General features: G+C 36.7%; 1 protein-coding gene across 1 annotated transcript in view; it reads left to right on the top strand.

Moving 5' to 3' along the window:
- The window catches only part of LOC6032521, a 290,364-nt gene that overhangs the window by 257,890 nt on the left and 12,292 nt on the right, over positions 1–20,182 (top strand). The window contains exon 6 of the mRNA XM_038260848.1: positions 3,232–3,872. Coding sequence (XP_038116776.1) covers positions 3,232–3,872 — 641 coding nt within the window. The remainder of the gene's footprint in view (positions 1–3,231; positions 3,873–20,182) is intronic.

Genomic DNA, 20,182 nt, shown 5'->3' with positions numbered 1-20,182 from the left:
GCGCGCGCTTGTAGGTAAACAGGCAGGCGAGCAAGCTCGTGAGAGAGTTTGAACCTGAGAGAGAGCACGTGCGAGTATGAATTGGAAATAAACATCGTTGTTAGGTAGCCCCTTACAGCTGGCCGCGCAAAAATGGCCAGTTTTGGGCGCTAATAACTTCGCGGGAAAAAATCCTAAAAATATTGTGTCTTCGGGAAAGTTGTTCTAAATTTAATGAAGGTTCTACATTTGAGAAATGGTAAGAATCGGATAATTATGGCGCCTTCCACAGGTAAAAAAGTAAAACAGTTGCTTTTCTCCATACATTTTGACGATTTTTCCCATACAAACTTTAAGCGATTGGAGGGAGGGGTTCCCGTGGTCAGAATGAGCTCAAATTTGGAATTTGGCCTAGTGATGGGTCAATCTTTGATTTCAGGGGGTAGCCCCAAAAAAGTCCGGATTTGGACCACCCTAATGGGCTTGTAGATATAAGTTTAATTACATTGCTCATAACTGAAAATAGAATATTTTTGTCAGTGTGGTAGAAACCTCAATAGTAAATAAGCTTACGCAAATATTAAAACGAGTCAAATTAAAAGCTGTCAAAGGCAAACGAGCAATATTTACGAGACTGAAATCAAGTCTGTCATATAGAAATTACCGAAAACCACCAAAAAACCTATGCTCTCGATATTTTAATTTTTAAAGCGCTGTATCTTTCCTTTCTTTGGACATAAGAGAATGGTCAATATGGAAATTTTATGAAAAAATGTCTGGCGAATCGATTCCCACTATCGGTTTTTGAAAATTTTGACATTTAGAGCACATTGCAAAAAAAAAATTCAGTAAATGATTTTGGTATGTTTTTAGGAGAGTTACTCCATCCTGCTTTTTTCGTCAGTCTTTTTGTAAAATCTTAGGCTGTTTCCTCATAAATTTTGATCGAAAAAATTGTGACATCACCTTAAAATTTGACATTCAAGCTTGAAAATCAAAAAATCTCATAGACTTGGCGAGTATTTTTATTTCAGTGTAATTTTTCAGAAAGCCCGTCCAATTTCCTACAAGTTTGTCTTTGACCACTTTTTGATACTATGCAACGGCTTTGAGATACAGCAGTTTTTAAATGGCAAAATACAAAAAATGTTCAAATAACTTACGCCCCTCTCAAATGTTTTTTTTTTCGAATACAATTGGCTCCATTTACACATAAATGGCTTATATAGGCCTTGGATAACATGTCTACAAAGTTTCATTGAAATCGGAGAGGGTCGGGTACAAAAGTACCAGAAAAAATTCTGATTCGAACTGGAATTGCTCAAAAGTAGTTTTGAACTTGTTACTAATAACTTTGATTTTCCACAATTTCAGTAAATTGAGAAGTTTTTATTTCTTCAAAATATTTCACTTTTACCATGACAAAATAAACTTAGAAAATAAAATAAACAAAAAAAAATTCAGTTACGGAGTGTGCAGGATGGTTTAGAGAAAAGCAGAACATATGAACATATTTTGTTGCTCTGAATCTGGTCTAACCGAAACCACTTCTAAAAAGGAAAAAGGAGAACATTAGGCTTCAGCATTGCTTAAACTGCTGTCCCAATTCACCCCATGTTTCCGGATTCTCCCCAGATAACGGTACTTAGTAATCGATAAAAAATTAAAAGCATTACAATTTTTATTCGGCATATATCAACTTTCATTTGGATTATTAAAGACATTTTTAAATTGTTAGTTTACATAATGCCTAGCGCTTGCAATATTTTTTATTTAATTTAAAATATTGTTTAAGAATGGGTATTTAATTTAAATACTATTTATGCATATTTATGATTTTCAATTTGAAAAAAAATCATATAAAATTATTTATCTTCGAATTAAGACAGCTGTTGATGCATTTTTTTGTATAATGTTTTGATTGACTTCATTAAAACAGGAAAAGAAAATTATAATCAGTACACCAATATCCTAATTTATTGCTCTGAAGTCTCCTGTGACAATTCGACTGTAGTGTCGATTTTCCCTAGCTGGCAGTAGTAACTTAAAGATATTTTTTAAAAATATGTTTTATATAAAACAAGAAATTCAAAACCTTTCTAATTTTTTACTTTGACTAGTGTTAATTTTTTTTTTGTTTTCGCTTCTTTTTTTTAAATTACATTTTCAAAGAAATTTTTCTGGCTTTTCGAGTCACGTCATATTACGAAAATAAATAAAAGAATATATTTATAAAATACATAGAAATTTGAATCACAATGTATTTAAAAAAGTGGTTAATTTAAAATCCAAAGCGTAACACAGATAATTTTTGAATGTCTTTTAAGCTATATAAAAACTGCTGTCTTTCACGGAGAAAAAAGAATTTGAACACTTTGTTCGTGGTTTCCATTTTCATGAAAGCTTGTTCACGATTTTGGGCACTCTTTTTCCTCCGTGTTGTTTCGATAGAAGTTTAGATTACCACCATTTTTTTTTTCTATCGTCGTTTTCAGACTTTAAAATATAACCAATATAATGAAAACATAGATTTTATTACTGTTTGAAAAATTTCCCGGGACCCCGGGAATTCCTGGGATTTTACAAATATTTTTCCCGTTTCCCGGGAAATTCAAAACCCGGGAAAATTGGACGCCCTTCTATTTTTAACATGCGAAATTTGAGAATTTAAGTTAATATTCATACCTCAATAAATATAAAAAATCTAGGTCTAATTTTGTCATTGTTCCTCAGGGTTAGTTGAGTGCATTCATCCTTTTCCACAAACTACACACGCATACACAGATTTGTTTCACACACACAATACTCACATACCACAGCACGCTCGTGTCGCGTTCAAAATAACCCCCCAAAAATCGATTCTTCGCTGCACACATTAACGCACATGACATACTGCAATCCCGTTGCAAACACACATACAAGTCGCGCACCGCCCTCCCTGTAGAAGTTAATTAGTGCATTCATATTTGACACTAGGTCAATCCGATTTGTCATCTGTCACCCCGTCCAAAAAAAGAAGTAAGAAGAGCACGGGGGGTTGGACATTCCAGCTCTCTTTTTTGACTGCATTCAGCTGAATAATTGATTTCTCTCTTGTTGTTTTCCCCGCCCTCCCCCTCCACTCTTTGCACGACGTGCCCGCCACAACAATAACATGCCAATTTACACGCGGGATCCAACGAAAACAAACAAAAAAAAATCTGCCTCTTAATTAAAATCGGCCACGTTCACACACTCACAACAACGCCACAGGTGACGATGATGATGATGATGATGAGGAACGGTCCTCTTCCGGGGCCGGTGCCACTCCGTCCAAGGGTCAGTCCACCTCAACCACGACCAGTCAGCAACGTTACATAGTCGAAACCATCACGATGACAACCGTTACGGAGCGACGGATCGTGCAAAAAACCCAAACCGATACCGAACCTCCTCCTCCACCCGTCAAAAATCCTCCAATTCCGGCGCCACGTCACGTGGCCCCAGCCTCATCCTCCTCCTCCACCACTACAACCTCTTCTGGCATCGTTCCAGCAGGATCGAACGAGGCCGGCTCCACGGCGGTCCCGCCCTCCAGCAACGCGGACCTGCGAACGCTCCAGCAGCAACAACAGAAGCAGCTGGCCCAGCAGCTGCAGCGGCAACAGTCCCAGGATGGTGGCCAACCGCCGCCAACCGGGGCGTCACCTGCCAGTGGCCATTATGAAATCGGTGGAAAGCACAAGCCATTAAGCACGGCCCAGGCGATAAGTGGCATCCTGAAGGGTGGCAAGCTGTGGAAGAACGAGCAGCAACCGGGCCAAAGCCAGCAACAGCAGCAGCAGATGCAGCAACAACAACAACAGCTACAGCAACAGCAGCAGCACAATCAACAGCAGCAGTCGGCGGCGCAGGTAAATGTTGTGGAAGAAATTTTCTATTTTGATACTTGGTTTGGAAAATGGGTTGAAAATGTTGAAAACGTTTATACAGACTATAACAGAGAGATAGAAAACCAAACTTGCAACCCCACTCCCCAAAGTTAGTTAACTAAAGAGCAATTCTCTACGAAATCGGTCTTCTTTCTTAAATTTTAATTTTTGTTTTTTTTTTTTTGTATTTTGTCGGTATGCCCAAAGAAACCATTTTGCATCATTAGTTTGTCCATATAATTTTCCATACAAATTTGGAGTTTTGCATCGGCCGAGAGAGCACGCATTTTCGGGACACGGTCTTGGCGTCGTGAATATTTTCGTTTTTTGAAGTGATTTTTCGGGATTTTTGGTCAAATTGGTTCACGGGACGATTAGTTTTGTTGTGTCGTTGAGTTGATCGTGAAATTTAATTATTTTGAAGTGTTTTTGGTGTATCAGAACGTTGTGAAGTGTTCGTTTTCTGCAGTGCAAACTTGTTTTTCGAAAGGGGTATCGGGGCTATTTACTGAGTGTTCGACGAACGGCAGCAGACAACGAAGTTCGGAGTGGCTTATAAATCGGAATAACATAATGGAAGTGAAAATTTTCAAGAGTTTCTGGTGTTTTATTGCAAAATTGTGAAATTTGATTTGTTATTTCCAAGATGGCGGTATGAGAAGCAGTACCTCGGCGGATGAAAATTTCGGAAGAGAGGAGAGAGATATAATTTTTGCGAGAGCGGAGCATAAAAACTCCACAAGCAGGTTTACCAGTGGCCACAAAAGAGAAAAATGGAAATGTTTCTCAGAAGAGTTGTGTCAGTGTGTGTGAGCGAAACATAATTGAGAGAGAGAGGGAGAGGGAGAGCTAAGCAAGAAAACATAAATTGCAGAATTTTGAGCCTCGGTTATGTTGCAAGCCGTGTGTGTTGGTGTAGCCAAAGAGAAGGGAAGCAGTGTTTTTTTATGCTCTCGACCTACTTGGCTTGTGTCTGTGTGAGTGCGTGCGTCTTGGATTACCGCGGGCTTGAAAACTGGAATCAGCTGTGAGAGGAGCTGCCGGTGTGACGAAAGGTGACAGTTCATAGACGCTCTGTGCCAGTGTTTCAGCCACCACGCCATTACATTTGACGGTGGTCGGTGGCGGAACTAACTCAGTGATGCCTTCTTCGCAGAATCCCGGTGAGTTTGTTCCAAGAAAAAGTTTGTTCTTTTGGTGTCATTCATCATGCATTTAACTTTAAAATTCGATAACTCAATCATAATATATTTAACTTGAAAATTAAGTAACTAAATTTTGCACTGGACAGGAAGAATAAAATACATGTAGATCTTTAATCAGTCTTGTTTCAAATTATTCGTTGATTTGTTAGTGATTTGTTAGTGAGTTAAATTATTCCTCAGTCGCCTGTCTTTGATTTACTTACCATTAACTAATCCTTTAACTTCTTTAAATTTATTATTAATTTTCTTGACAGCAGCATCCGATTGCACGCCGTGAGAATAAAATACATCAAACAACTAAAATATAAATCAAAAAACTCCGTCTGTATTCTTCGCATTATTCTTAGTTTATCATTTTTTTTCCTTCTCTTTAGGTTTCAGCGGTGTGTGTGTGCGCCGCAGAGGCACACAAAGTGGAGCGAAAACAGAATCGTCGTCAGTTGAAAAAGAATCGCGCGATTAAAATGTTCTTTTTTTGGTTTGCTTTTTTTTTCGCGCTGACATATAGGATAGACCATTAGCGCGCGTATTTGCATTTTTTTTATTCGATTGTGAGTAGCGAGACCTCGCGGTTACTCTGCAACGTGTTTTCCGAACCTTTCATTTGATATTTTATTTTTCATAAGTCCTTCTTTTATCATCGTTGATTGGAAGGCACGCCGCCGGTTTAGTTTGTTTAAGTTATTGTTTTAATTTCATTAGAATCGGTTACGTAGTGTCCTGTTTTCTTTTTGTTGATAATCGTGAATCGTAATAATTTATTCCAACTGGCAGTTCTAGTATTAACTCATCAAACTATCGATTTTATGAAGAGTAAAGCGTTTTTTTTTACTATTTTTGAAATTTGCACGCGTTATCTAAATTGTACAATTATTAAAAATATACTAATAAGTCCAGTCCATAGCACTACTGCTCGGTTGGCACGCGTTCGATTAAAAAAACATTCTAACTAATCAATAATTTATCTTTCCGCAGCCGGCTGCCTAAGATTTAAATTTTTCAACCGATAAACAAAATGCTCATGGTCACATCACTGCCACTCGTGAATCCTGACCTCATACCCATCTACTAACCCCTCAAAACTCATGTGATACTTTGTCGGAGAAGCAGTCGATTGGGCGGTCTCTATCACTCAAGTATCGGACTAACATTCCCATCCACTTCCCCGTGACTCTACCACTGGTCGTGGCCGGCGCCGGTATTGATCAGCATGATAGGGGCCTTTGAGAAGTTGCGAAGCGAGGAAAGATAGCACCCACTCATCTTCCACGGCTCGTGGATGTAACTTCTGGAGGTCCTGGTCAATAACGGAGTAGCAACTGCGGGTGGGCACCTATGCTATGCTTATGCTTATAATTTTCCATACAAATTTGGCAGCTGACCTACAAAAATGATGTATGAAAATTCAAAAATCTGTATCTTTTGAAGGAATTTTTTGATCGATTTGGTGTCTTCGGCAAAATTGTAGGTATGGATATGGACTACGCTGAAAAAAAATGATGCACGGTAAAAAATTTTTTGGTAATTTTTTATTTAACTTTTTGTCACTAAAACTTGATTTTTTTTTTTTTTTGATATGTTTTAAAGGACATCAAATCGACGGCAACATTTCAAAAGGCAACATGTACATTTTGACACTTTCTGGGTTATTGCATATTCTGAAAGTACTCCTAATAAGCTACCTCTCCACCAAAAATGAGCAAAAGTTACTTCAATGAAATCGGTTTAATAATAATTTTAAATAAAGTAACATAAAAAAAATCTCTGGCATCAGCAGTGCCTGTTTATATAGCCCTGTCAAACTGTCAAATAAAATACTACATGAACCTCGTGACGAAAAAAAGCATCATGAAAAAGACGCCATCTACATTTGTCGACGAAAAACGAATAACAAAACTTTCCCTCCACTTGCAAAAAGCGTCATGTACATTCGGCGAAGAAAAACGAATCATAACAAAGCTTCCCCTCCAATGACAGCAGGGTGATATAACACTTGTAGCACCAACGGGATCAAAACTTACGCTAAGCACCAAGGGGGTCAAAAAAGTTGGAAATGCAACTTCAACCGGCTGTATCTCAGTGAAAACTCAACCGATTTGGATGATTCTTGTTGCATTCGATCCGGATGAATATCAAGAATAACCTCCGACAAGGTAGATCCAAAACAGATGCGTCTACCTTAAAAAATAATAAAAAAGGCATTTCTAACTTTTTTCCAGGAGTTGTATGAGCCGGTGAAAATGCATTTCCAACTTTTTTGACCCCGTTGGGGCTACAAGTGATAAACATTGGTGATTTCAAAAGAAGTTATGTTTGTTTTTCTTAAATATACTGACAGAATCAATTAGGAATCAATGTTTTATTGAATATGAATGATCAAGTATCAATAAAAGCAACGTTTTTCATCATTTGTTATCATTAGAACGTCTTCTTTTGCTTTTATATTAAATTGGGAATTGAAAAATGATGCCCAACATTCAAATGCGTTTTTCTCAAATTTCACGGTTTGTACATGATGCTTTTTGAAATGTTGCCGTCGAAATGCCAAATTTTCAGAAATTTCCAGGTTGTGCAAAAAATCTTTGAGCGAGTTATGATTTTTTGAATCAATACTGTTTTTTTTCAAAAAATCGAAAATTTGGTCGCAAAAAATTTTCAACTTCATTTTTCGATGTAAAAACAAATTTGCAATCAAAAAGTACTTTAGTGAAATTTTGATAAAGTGCACCGTTTTCAAGTTAAATCCATTTTAAGGTGACTTTTTTGAATATAGTCGCAGTTTTTCATTTTTTTAAATTAGTGCACATGTTTGCCCACTTTTGAAAAAAATATTTTTGAAAAGCTAAGAAAATTCTCTATATTTTGCATTTTTGAACTTTGTTGATACGACCCTTAGTTGCTGAGATATTTCCATGCAAAGGTTAAAAAACAGGAAAATTGATGTTTTCTAAGTCCCACCCAAACAACACGCCATTTTCTAATGTCGATATCTCAGCAACTAATGGTCCGATTTTCAATGTTAAAATATGAAACAGTCGTGAAATTTTTCGATGTTTTCGAAAAAAATATTTTCAAAATTTTTAAACCAAGACTTACATTTTAAAAGGGCGTAATATTAAATGTTTGGCCCTTTTGAAATGTTAGTCTTGGTTTAAAAATTTTGAAAATATTTTTATCGAAGAAATCGGAAAATTTCAAAAATATTTCATATTTTAACATTGAAAATCGGACCATTAGTTGCTGAGATATCGACATTAGAAAATTGTGTGTTATTTGGGTGGGACTTAGAAAACATCATTTTTCCTGTTTTTAAACCTTTGCATGGAAATATCTCAGCAACTAAGGGTCGTATCAACAAAGTTCAGAAATGCAAAATAAAGAGAATTTTCTCAGCTTTTCAAAAATATTTTTTTTAAAGTGGGCAAACATGCGCACTAATTTAAAAAAATGAAAAACTGCAACTATTTTCAAAAACGATACTTAATCCACCTTTAGGTGGTTGGTGCCTTCCTCACATTCATAAAGTCAATATATTCAGTAAAAATAGCAACATTCCCTTAACATGTTTAACAAATCAATTTTATTACTGATTTCTTTTGATAGGGTTCGCAGACCTTCAATTTTTCTGGCTCATCAGCAAGGTCTGATAAAAAACCTATCCAACGAAAATTCACATGGAAGATTCAGACAATATTTTTATCACAATATCTCAGATCCGGCCTCCAAAAAGTGTATAAATAACACTTAAGTGCTAATAACTTTTGATAGGATTGTCAGATCCTTGATGTTTTAGGCTCATTCGAAAGGTCTTTCAATTATCTAACTAACGATGGGTCGCATCATGGACCCGGACATAATTTTTACTGAAATATCTGAGATCCGGCCTCCAAAAAGTGTATAAATAACACTTAAGTGCTAATAACTTTTGATGGGATTGTCAGATCCTTGATGTTTTAGGCTCATTTGAAAGGACTTTTGATTATCTAACTAACGATGGGTCGCATTATGGACCCGGACATCATTTTTACTGAAATATCTGAGATCCGGCCTCCAAAAAGTGTATAAATAACACTTAAGTGCTAATAACTTTTGATAGGATTGTCAGATCCTTGATGTTTTAGGCTCATTTGAAAGGTCTTTCAATTATCTAACTAACGATGGGTCGCATGATGGACCCGGACATAATTTTTACTGAAATATCTGAGATCCGGCCTCCAAAAAGTGTATAAATAACACTTAAGTGCTAATAACTTTTGATAGGGTTGTCAGATCTTCAATGTTTTGGGCTCATTGGAAAGGTCTTTTTAATACCTTTCTGAAAATATATAACATGATAGGGTTTCTTGCAAAAACCACCCTTTTTACAATCTTCCGGACATACGCCAAGATCGTTTTTTAGCAGAACTTTTGAAGTACTTAACTAAACTTGCTGATTTTAAATAGAGACCTATGGGACCCCAAGACGGATCGAATGAGACTAATACGGTCAAAATCCGTTCATCCAGTTCGGAGATAATCGAGTGACAATTTTTTTGTCCACCCACCTATACACATCCACACAGACATTTGCTCAGAACATGATTCTGAGTCGATAGGTATACGTGAAGGTGGGTCTACGAGGTCGAATTAAGAAGTTCATTTTTCGAGTGATTTTATAGCCTTTCCTCAGTAAGGTGAGGAAGGCAAAAAGTCACCTAAAAATGGATTTAACTTGAAAACGGTGCACTTTATCAAAATTTCACTAAAGTACATTTTGATTGCAAATTTGATTTTACATCGAAAAATGAAGTTAAAAAATTTTTGCGACCTATTTTTCGATTTTTTGAAAAAATCAGTATTGATTAAAAAATTCATAACTCACTCAAAGATTTTTTGCACAACCTGGAAATTTCTGAAAAAGGAGCGGCCGTGGCTGACTGGTTACGGTGTTCGCTTTCTAAGCGAATGGTCCTGGGTTCGATTCCCATCTGCTCCCAACGAGAAAGTATAGGAAATATTAATCTTGAAACTCTGAACATGAACGAAAAATCAAAGTCGCCCGAGTCGGGGTTCGATCCCCCGTCCTTTGGATTGGTAAGCAAAAATGCTAACCACTAGGCCATCACGGCTTGGTGAGCAACGTCTGGAATTAGGAATACTGTTACTATCAAACTATATACGCGCTGGGTCCTTGTCCATTTGACAAGGGTTCGGAAGTTCTAAATAACGTTTGAACCCGATTGGTGCAAACGTTCTTCAGGGCGGGGCTTGTCGATAAAAGCTGAGGGACCTCGCGCTCGGCTAGCCAGCGTAGAAATGGGTCACCGAAGCTCGGCAGAGCTAACACCTTCCAAATGCCTATGCGAGTTATTTGCATGTATAGAATGTAGATCTAAAAATACATGGAAACAACTCAATTTGTAAGAAGCGACCGCGTGGTCCCGTTTGGTTGGTTGCACACACACACACACACACACACACACACACACACACAACCTGGAAATTTCTGAAAAGTTGGCATTTTATGTCCTCTAAAACATATCAAAAAATAAAAGAAATTAAAAATAGTGTTTTTTTTTTGAAAATCAAGTTTTAGTGACAAAAAGTCAAATAAAAAACCACCAAATTTTTTTTTTCCTTGTCTCATTTTTTTTCAGTGTAGTCCATATCCATACCTACAACTTTGCCCAAGACACCAAATCGATCAAAAAATTCCTCCAAAAGATACAGATTTTTGAATTTTCACCAAATCGAACAACAATTGCCTTCAAATTAAACATATTTTTGAATTTTCATACATCATTTTGCCTTCCTCACTGAGGTAAGGCTATAATCCTGCTCTAAAAATGAACTTTTTATTAAAAGCTCGAAGACCCACCTTCATGTATACATATCGACTCAGAATCGAAAACTGAACAAATGTCTGTGTGTGTGTATGTGTGTGTGTATGTGTGTGTGTATGTGTGTGTGTATGTGTGTGTGTATGTATGTATGTGACCAAAATTCTCACTGAGTTTTCTCAGCACTGGCTGAACCGATTTTGACCAAACCAGTTGCATTCGACTTGGTTTAGGGTCCCATACATCGCTATTGAATTGTTTGAAGTTTCGATAACTAGTTCAAAAGTTATGTATAAAAATGTGTTTTCACATATATCCGGATCTCATTTATATGCATGTAAACGATGTCCGGATCCATCATCCGACCCATCGTTGGATAGGTAATCGAGAGACCTTTCCAATGAGTCCACAACATTGACGATCTGGCAACCCTGTCTCGAGTTATGACCACTTAAGTGATATTTATGTACTTTTTTGAAGCCGGATCTCACTTAAATGTATGTAAACGATGTCCGGATCCATCATCCAACCCATCGTTGGATAGGTAATCGAGAGACCTTTCCAACGAGTCCACAACATTAAAAATCTGGCAACCCTGTCTCGAGTTAAGACTGCTTAAGTGATATTTATGTACTTTTCTGAAGCCGGATCTCACTTAAATGTATGTAAACGATGTCCGGATCCATCATCCAACCCATCGTTGGATAGGTAATCGAGAGACCTTTCCAACGAGTCCACAACATTAAAAATCTGGCAACCCTGTCTCGAGTTAAGACTGCTTAAGTGATATTTATGTACTTTTCTGAAGCCGGATCTCACTTAAATGTATGTAAACGATGTCCGGATCCATCATCCAACCCATCGTTGGATAGGTAATCGAGAGACCTTTCCAACGAGTCCACAACATTAAAAATCTGGCAACCCTGTCTCGAGTTAAGACTGCTTAAGTGATATTTATGTACTTTTCTGAAGCCGGATCTCACTTAAATGTATGTAAACGATGTCCGGATCCATCATCCGACCCATCGTTGGATAGGTAATCGAGAGACCTTTTCAATGAGTCCACAACATTGACGATCTGGCAACCCTGTCTCGAGTTATGACTACTTAAGTGATATTTATGTACTTTTTTGAAGCCGGATCTCATTTAAATGTATGTAAACGATGTCCGGATCCATCATCCAAACCATCGTTGGATAGGTAATCAAGAGACCTTTCCAATGTGTCCACAACATTGACGATCTGGCAACCCTGTCTCGAGTAATGACTACTTAAGTGATATTTATGTACTTTTTTGAAGCCGGATCTCATTTAAATGTATGTAAACGATGTCCGGATCCATCATCCAACCCATCGTTGGATAGGTAATCGAGAGACATTTCCAACGAGTCCACAACATTAAAAATCTGGCAACCCTGTCTCGAGTTATGACTACTTAAGTGATATTTATGTACTTTTTTGAAGCCGGATCTCACTTAAATGTATGTAAACGATGTCCGGATCCATCATCCGACCCATCGTTGGATAGGTAATCGAGAGACCTTTCCAACGAGTCCAAAACATTGACGATCTGGCAACCCTGTCTCGAGTTATGACTACTTAAGTGATATTTATGTACTTTTATGAAGCCGGATCTCACTTAAATGTATGTAAACGATGACCGGATCCATCATCCGACCCATCGTTGGATAGGTAATCGAGAGACATTTCCAACGAGTCCACAACATTAAAAATCTGGCAACCCTGTCTCGAGTTATGACTACTTAAGTGATATTTATGTACTTTTTTGAAGCCGGATCTCACTTAAATGTATGTAAACGATGTCCGGATCCATCATCCGATCGTTGGTTAGATAATCAAGAGACCTTTCCAACAAGACCACAACATAGAAGATCTGGCAACCCTGTCTCGAGTTATGACCACTTAAGTTATATCTGTGTACTTATTTTTATGGATCTAAAAAAATAGCTGAAATATGTGTCTAAATCACTCATATTACCCATTGTTGGTAAAAAGTGAGGAAGGCATCAACCACATAGGTGGATTAAGGTAGTTTTTGTATGGACAGCTGCCAAATTTGTATGGAAAATTATATGGAGAATCTAATGATGCAAAATGGCTTTTTCGGGCATACCGAAGGCACCAAAAAAGTTTCAGTCGGATTAAAAAATACAAAATTAAAATTAAAAAAAAAAAGACCGATTTCGTGGAGAATTGCTCACAATTCTTTTTTGGTGCTTTCGGTATGCCTTCAATTTGCCTTCAATTTTTGTTCGATTTGGTGTCTTCGACAAAGTTGTAGGTATGGATACGTACTACACTGAAAATAAATGATACACGGTAAAAAAAAGTTGGTGATTTTTTATTTAACTTTTTGACACCAAAACTTGATTTGCAAAAAAACACTATTTTTTCATTTTTTATTTTTAAATATGTTTTAGGGGACATCAATTGGCAACTTTTCAGAAATTTCCAGATTGTGCTTTTCAAAAATATCTTTTTCATAAGTGGACAAACATGAGCAGTAGTTAAAAAAATGAGAAACTACCACTATTCAAAAAAGTTACATAAAATTGCTATACTTGAAAACGGTGCAATTTATCAAAATTTTACTGAAATACTTTTTGATTGAAAATTTGATTTTACATCGAAAAATGACTGAATCGAAAAATGAATGACTCAAAAATTCATAGCTCGACAAAAGATCTTTTTCACAACCTGGAGTTTTCTGAAAAGTTGGCATTATATGTCCCCTAAAACATATAAAAAATTGAAAAAATAGTGTTTTATGCATATAATGTTTAAGTCTCAAAAAGTGGAATGAAAAATCACCAAACAATTTTTTTACTGTGCACCATTTTTTTCAGTGTAGTCCTTACCTACAACTTTGCCCAAGACGCCAAATCGATCAAAAAATTCATTCAAAAGATACAGATTTCAGAATTTTCATTCATCATTTTTTTATAAACAGCTGCCAAATTTGTATGGAAAATTATGTTGACAAACTAATGATGCAAAATGGCTTCGTTGGGCATACCGAAGGCAATGAATTGCTCTGCTTTTAATATACATTTGTAAAGTTATGCTTCTGTCATGGTTTTTCTATGATTTTGTGTCTTTCCCTATCGTTGATCCCAAAATTTAAAATACGCAAATAAATAAAGCTATATTAGTTATTAATATAAATATACATAAATAAATGTAATGCAATATTTGAAAGGTTTACAATCGATTTTGATTTTTTTTTCAATGAAAATAATTTTCTTTAATTTGTGTAGGGGAAGATTTCCCTTACACAACCTTTTTAACAGAATTAAGTATCATTGAGCAAAGCCAAAACAATTTGACCAAATCTCACCACCTAGTCTCAATGCTTCAAACCCGGAAAAATAAAACCCGTCAAAACAATTCCGATAGACTAAGTTCATCCATCTGAAAGTTACTCGATCTCCTCCAAAATCCACGCAATGCGCAATCGTCCGAAAACAATTCGCTTGCACCAGATTCTCTGATTTACGTTCATTTATTCTAGAATTCCAACCAAAAGTTGAACATTTTGATTGCCCTGTGCCTGTCCTCCACCAACACACCCCTTCCTAGTCCATCACGATATCGCGATACTCATCGGGATCAGAATCGCGAGCTCGCGAGGATAAGCTAAAAATCGATATCGTGGTGGAGGGACGAGCTCCTCCCTCCCCCACTTGGACCAGCACAGAATCGCTCCTGGTGGCCCACATTTGCAGTCCGGGCACGTTTGCCATATAGCTAATAAAATGTTATTTGACGGGATGAAAAATTCATATCGCGCTGACTGGGTGGGAAAGAGGACATATTGCGGATCCAGGATCAAACTGCCATCGTGATACGAAGGAGGAGGAGAGCTCTTTAATCGCTAGCGTTCATCATTATGGAAATCACTCCGAGCCGTTCTCGACTCGAGCGTCTTTCGGTAAATCCTTGTCGCAGAATGTGGCGGGCAGTGATGGAAATTGCAGACATTTTGATTAATTACCTAATGACATTTCAATGGTGTCAAATATGTTTTTTTGAAACGATCATAAACAATTTATCGCAAAAATCACAGATCAACAAATAATAAAACGTAAAAAAAATACTAGCATCACTGTCGTCAGTAACAGGCAGTCTGGCTGCAGCTAAATCATCAAAACAGTTTTCTTCCTCGTGTTTCTTGTTTTCCGCACTGCGAGGTTTGCGATTTGTGGAAAACGGCCGGAAAAATCCACTCACTCGCTCGTTTGAATGTCGAGGTGGGCAATCTCGGTGGAAATATTGGTGGGAATGCAGCTCAATTGGATATTGCTTTCAGAAGGATTTAGCCGTAGTTCTTAGCCATGGTTGATGGATTGGGGTTTTCAGTCATTGGTGGCGTTTTGAGAGAGTTTATGAATGTTTTCGTATTGAAAATTATATACCTCGAAAAAAAAAGTTTTCTCAAAACAATTTCATATGAATAGAAATCTCATATTGACATTTGTTCAATCCTTGTAAATTTCATGCATCCATCACAAATGGAAAGTATTTTCTTCGAAAAATTACCAATTTGAGCTAACAGACTTAAAGTTTGAGAATAAAATTAATTTGCTATTAAATTTTAAAAACAAGTAAAACTTTCCAATTTGATAATGTGGAAAAGTAGACTTGCATTTTTTTTAATGCCCAGAAAATAAATATTAAATTTTCTTTCTTTGGAAATATTGATCGTACTTCCAGTTGCTGAGATGTAGCCTCTTATAGTTTAAATCAGGGGTTACCAAAGTTTGACCAATTTTTTAATGATCTTGTAAAATGGCCCTTTGCCGCATCTGTAAGTGATTTTATAATTCCTAGAAATTAAGTTAAGAGCGAGTCCACGAGCAAAGCATACCCATCTTGCATCGACCTCACCCATCTGCCTGAAATTTTCAGGGGTTGTTTGTACATATAAAACTAGCATCTGGCCAAAATATGAGAACTCTAGGTCAACGGGAAGTGGGGCAAAACGGACACAAATTTTGAAGGTTCAAAAACGTCAAAAATCTTAAAATGGCTATAACTTTCATTTTTTAAAGAGTTAAAATGGATAAAAATAACAACTTTTAGGCAAGTTTCTATTGTGAAATTGTCTCAGGAACACGAATATGATAAAATTATCACCAGAAAATGGGATCTAAAGGGTCTCCCGAGCAAAAATTTACAACCAAAAAAATTACTAAAAGTAAAAGTGTCTATTTAATATGTTAAACTGCCTTACCCAAAGAGTTCTCAGTCTCAGATGGTAGTCCCAGATGTCTCCTACAAGCTGCAGGTCGAACCGAGTTGATATCTGGATGGAACACTTTTTTATTTGAGTTTGAAAATTATGCTATTTTTTCAATAAAATGCCAATAACTCCCTTTAGATTTAACCAATTGGGATGCTTCTCCCTGCATTTTGTTGCATTTTTTAAGCCCTTTCAGATACATTTTGAATTTTGAAATTAAATTTAATTTTGCCAAAGTTATAGCCTTATTAAGATTTTTGTCGTTTTTGAACGTTTAAACTTTGTGTCCCGATTTGCCCCACTTCCCGTTGACGTAGAGTGCTCATATTTTAGCCAGATGCTAGTTTTATATGTACAAACAACCCCTGAAAATTTCAGGCAGATTGGTGAGGTCCAAACGACGTCTCATACAAAAGGGTATGCCCTGTTCGTGGACTCGCTCTTAAATTAAATTTGAAAATCAAAAACCCAAACAATGATTTGTTATGGGCTACCATTTGACAGTTAGTGCTTTTGTTGTGGGCTCTCATTTGACAACCATGCTAATGTTGACTGTTGTCAGTTTGCTTAGGTCGGAATAGGGTTGCCATCCCCCCGGTTACGACACGACAAACAAGTGAAGTCAAAATCGAACCAAGATCGAAACAAGTTTTAAGCGCGTGGCATTTGAAAAGGTCGTATGCGCATCGGACATAAATTACATGAATAAAAACTTTTTTCAGTTTTTTTTCCTTTAGAAAGATTTATGTTTAATCTCAAATTTGAACTAGGGGAACAGCATATAATTCCATCGAATACCTAATGTTGGCATATCAGCTCTTTGGTGTTCACTTACAGCTAGTTTAAAGCATTTTCGAAAGAAATTTAGTTAGTATTTTGAAAGCGTAATGGATTTTTATGCAACGGACAGGAAATATTAAACAATTTTTATTTTGTTTCAAGGAAACTGAAGCCATAAAGTTTTTAGTTCAGTTCCAGAGCAACATTTGAAAGGGGCGGTACGACATTGCTCTTACGGCCTTTCGTCCCATTTAAACGCGTGTAATGAAAGGCCGTAAGAGCAATGTCGTACCGCCCCTTTCAAATGTTGCTCCAGAGTTCATTGTGTTGTGTTGTTTTTCTTGAATGGCCAAGTAGAACTTTGTTTTATTGATCTAATTTGCAAAATTGTTCCAGCTGTCAAAATGCTAATCCGCCCTTTTCTCGTGATGCTCAAGAAATTATGTATTTATTTCATGCGACCTTTTCAAAAACCATACGTAAACAATATTGACAGTTCTAAAATGAGGCCGCATTGCGAAGCAAAGATTTGTTCGAAGAATAACTTAAAATGTTATTAGTCTGTTATTACAATAAAAACCCAATAACAAAAAAAATCATAACGACAAATGGGTAATTCTCTACCAACTCACACGAAATCGGGAAAAGTTGCCCCGACCCCTCTTCGATTTGCGTGAAACTTTGTCCTAAGGGGTAACTTTTGTCCCTGATCATGAATCCGAGGTCCGTTTTTTGATATCTCGTGACGGAGGGGCGGTACGACCCCTTCCATTTTTGAACATGCGAAAAAAGAGGTGTTTTTCCATAATTTGCAGCCTGAAACGATGATGAGATAGAAATTTGGTGTCAAAGGGACTTTTATGTAAAATTAGACGCCCGATTTGATGGCGTACTCAGAATTCCGAAAAAACGTATTTTTCATCGAAAAAAACACTAAAAAAGTTTTAAAAATTCTCCCATTTCCCGTTACTCGACTGTAAAAATTTTTGGAACATGCTATTTTATGGGAAATTTAATGTACTTTTCGAATCTACATTGACCCAGAAGGGTCATTTTTTCATTTAGAACAAAATTTTTCATTTTAAAATATCGTGTTTTTTCTAACTTTGCAGGGTTTTTTTTTAGAGTGTAACAATATTCTACAAAGTTGTAGAGCAGACAATTACAAAAATTTTGATATATAGGCATAAGGGGATTGCTTATAAACATCACGAGTTATCGCGATTTTACGAAAAAAAGTTTTGAAAAAGTTACTTTTTGCGTTTTTCTTCGTTTCGTGGTCCGTGTCTGTCGCGGGTGAGGGTTTGTTCAAAAATTACGTCCATGAATAGGGGGAGGGGGGGGGGGTCTGGGGTTTGTGACAGCCCATGTTAAAGGTATAGGCAAAGTGCGTGACAGGGGGGAGGGGGGGGGGTCCGAAATCCCGAAAATCACTGGACGTAATATTTGAACAAACCCTGACTATGAACGGCCATGATCGATGACGACCAACTTTTTCAAAACTTTTTTTCGTAAAATCGCGATAACTCGTGATGTTTATAAGCAAACCCCTTATGTCTATATATCAAAATTTTTGTAATTGTCTGCTCTACAACTTTGTAGAATATTGTTACACTCTAAAAAATAACCCTGCAAAGTTAAAAAAACACGAAATTTTAAAATGAAAAATTTTGTTCTTAATGAAAACATGACCCTTCTGGGTCAATGTAGATTCGAAAAGTACATTAAATTTCACATAAAATAACATGTTCCAAATTTTTTTACAGTCGAGTAATGGAAAATGGGAGAATTTTTAAAACTTTTTTAGTGTTTTTTTCGATGAAAAATACGTTTTTTCGGAATTCTGAGTACGCCATCAAATCGGGCGTCTAATTTTACATAAAAGTCCCTTTGACACCAAATTTCTATCTCATCACCGTTTCAGGCTGCAAATTATTGAAAAACACCTCTTTTTTCGCATGTTCAAAAATGGAAGGGGTCGTACCGCCCCTCCGTCACGAGATATCAAAAAACGGACCTCGGATTCATGATCAGGGACAAAAGTTACTCCATAGGACAAAGTTTCACGCAAATCGAAGAGGGGTCGGGGCAACTGCTGTGTGAGTTGGCGGAGAATTACCCAAATAACAATTCTTGTTATAAATTTCAAATAATATAATTAGCCTAGTATTTTCAAATATGAAAATAAAATGTATTTCCAGGTTATTTTCGTCTGCTCGGGACGATTCCGCAAAATTGTATGGAGAATTGCACGGAAAAAGTTATAAAAATGACTTCCTCTGACTTGGAAATGTGAAAAATGTGTTGAGACTTCCCGGGCAGACGGTAATAACAAAATTCATGCCATTTCAATAACAAATACTGTTAAAATAACAGATAGTGTTGTGAAATCTTCTTGAAAAATCCATTTTTGCATAAGGGTTTAATAACAGTTTATGTTATCATAACAAAGTTTGTTATTGGTCTGATATTGGTTGAAAGCCAAAAATAACTTGGGAATTGCTTTTTTGCCTTCCTCACCTTACTGAGGAAAGGCTATAAAATCACTCGGAAAACGAACTTTTTAATTAGACCTCCTAGACCTACCTTCATTTGTACATAACGACTCAGAATCACCAGCTGAGCAAATGTCTGTGTGTTTGGTTGTATGTAGACATGTGTACCAAATCAATGTCACTGGAATATCTCGTCACAGGCTTAACCGATTTTGGCCGGAATGGTTTTAATCGATCCGTCTTGACGTCCCCTAAGTTGCTATTTAAATTCATGCAGTTTTATCATGTATTTAAAAAGTTATGTTAAAAAAACTGTTTCATATTAAATTAAAATTATGGTAAAAGGGTGGTTTTTCATGAAACCCTCACATGTTATATATTTTTAGAAAGCATATGAGAAGACCTTTTAGGTGTAGTAAGAATTTTCAAGATCTGACTTACCTATCTTAAATTACAAGCAGTTTAAAAAATGGTCTGAATTCACATAACCTCAACTGGTCGGGTTTGATCGCCACGAAAAAGCCGTGTAGAGGGATGCCATTTTCTTCAAAGGCCGTGTTTGTATAATCTTGACAAAAAGTCTGTAGGTAGTCTGTTTTTTTACTCATCACTTATTTTTATTAGGACTTCTTAGGTGCTGCTAACGTTAGGGGAGATCCATAAACATGTGGACACTTTAGGGGGATTGAAATCACTATAGATGAGAAGAAGGCCGAACCACCTAAAGGTG

Source organism: Culex quinquefasciatus, chromosome 3, assembly GCF_015732765.1.
Source record: "Culex quinquefasciatus strain JHB chromosome 3, VPISU_Cqui_1.0_pri_paternal, whole genome shotgun sequence".
Lineage (NCBI taxonomy): Eukaryota > Metazoa > Arthropoda > Insecta > Diptera > Culicidae > Culex > Culex quinquefasciatus.
The sequence above is the reverse complement of the archived record's forward strand: the minus strand, read 5'-3'. Positions and strand labels throughout refer to the sequence as shown.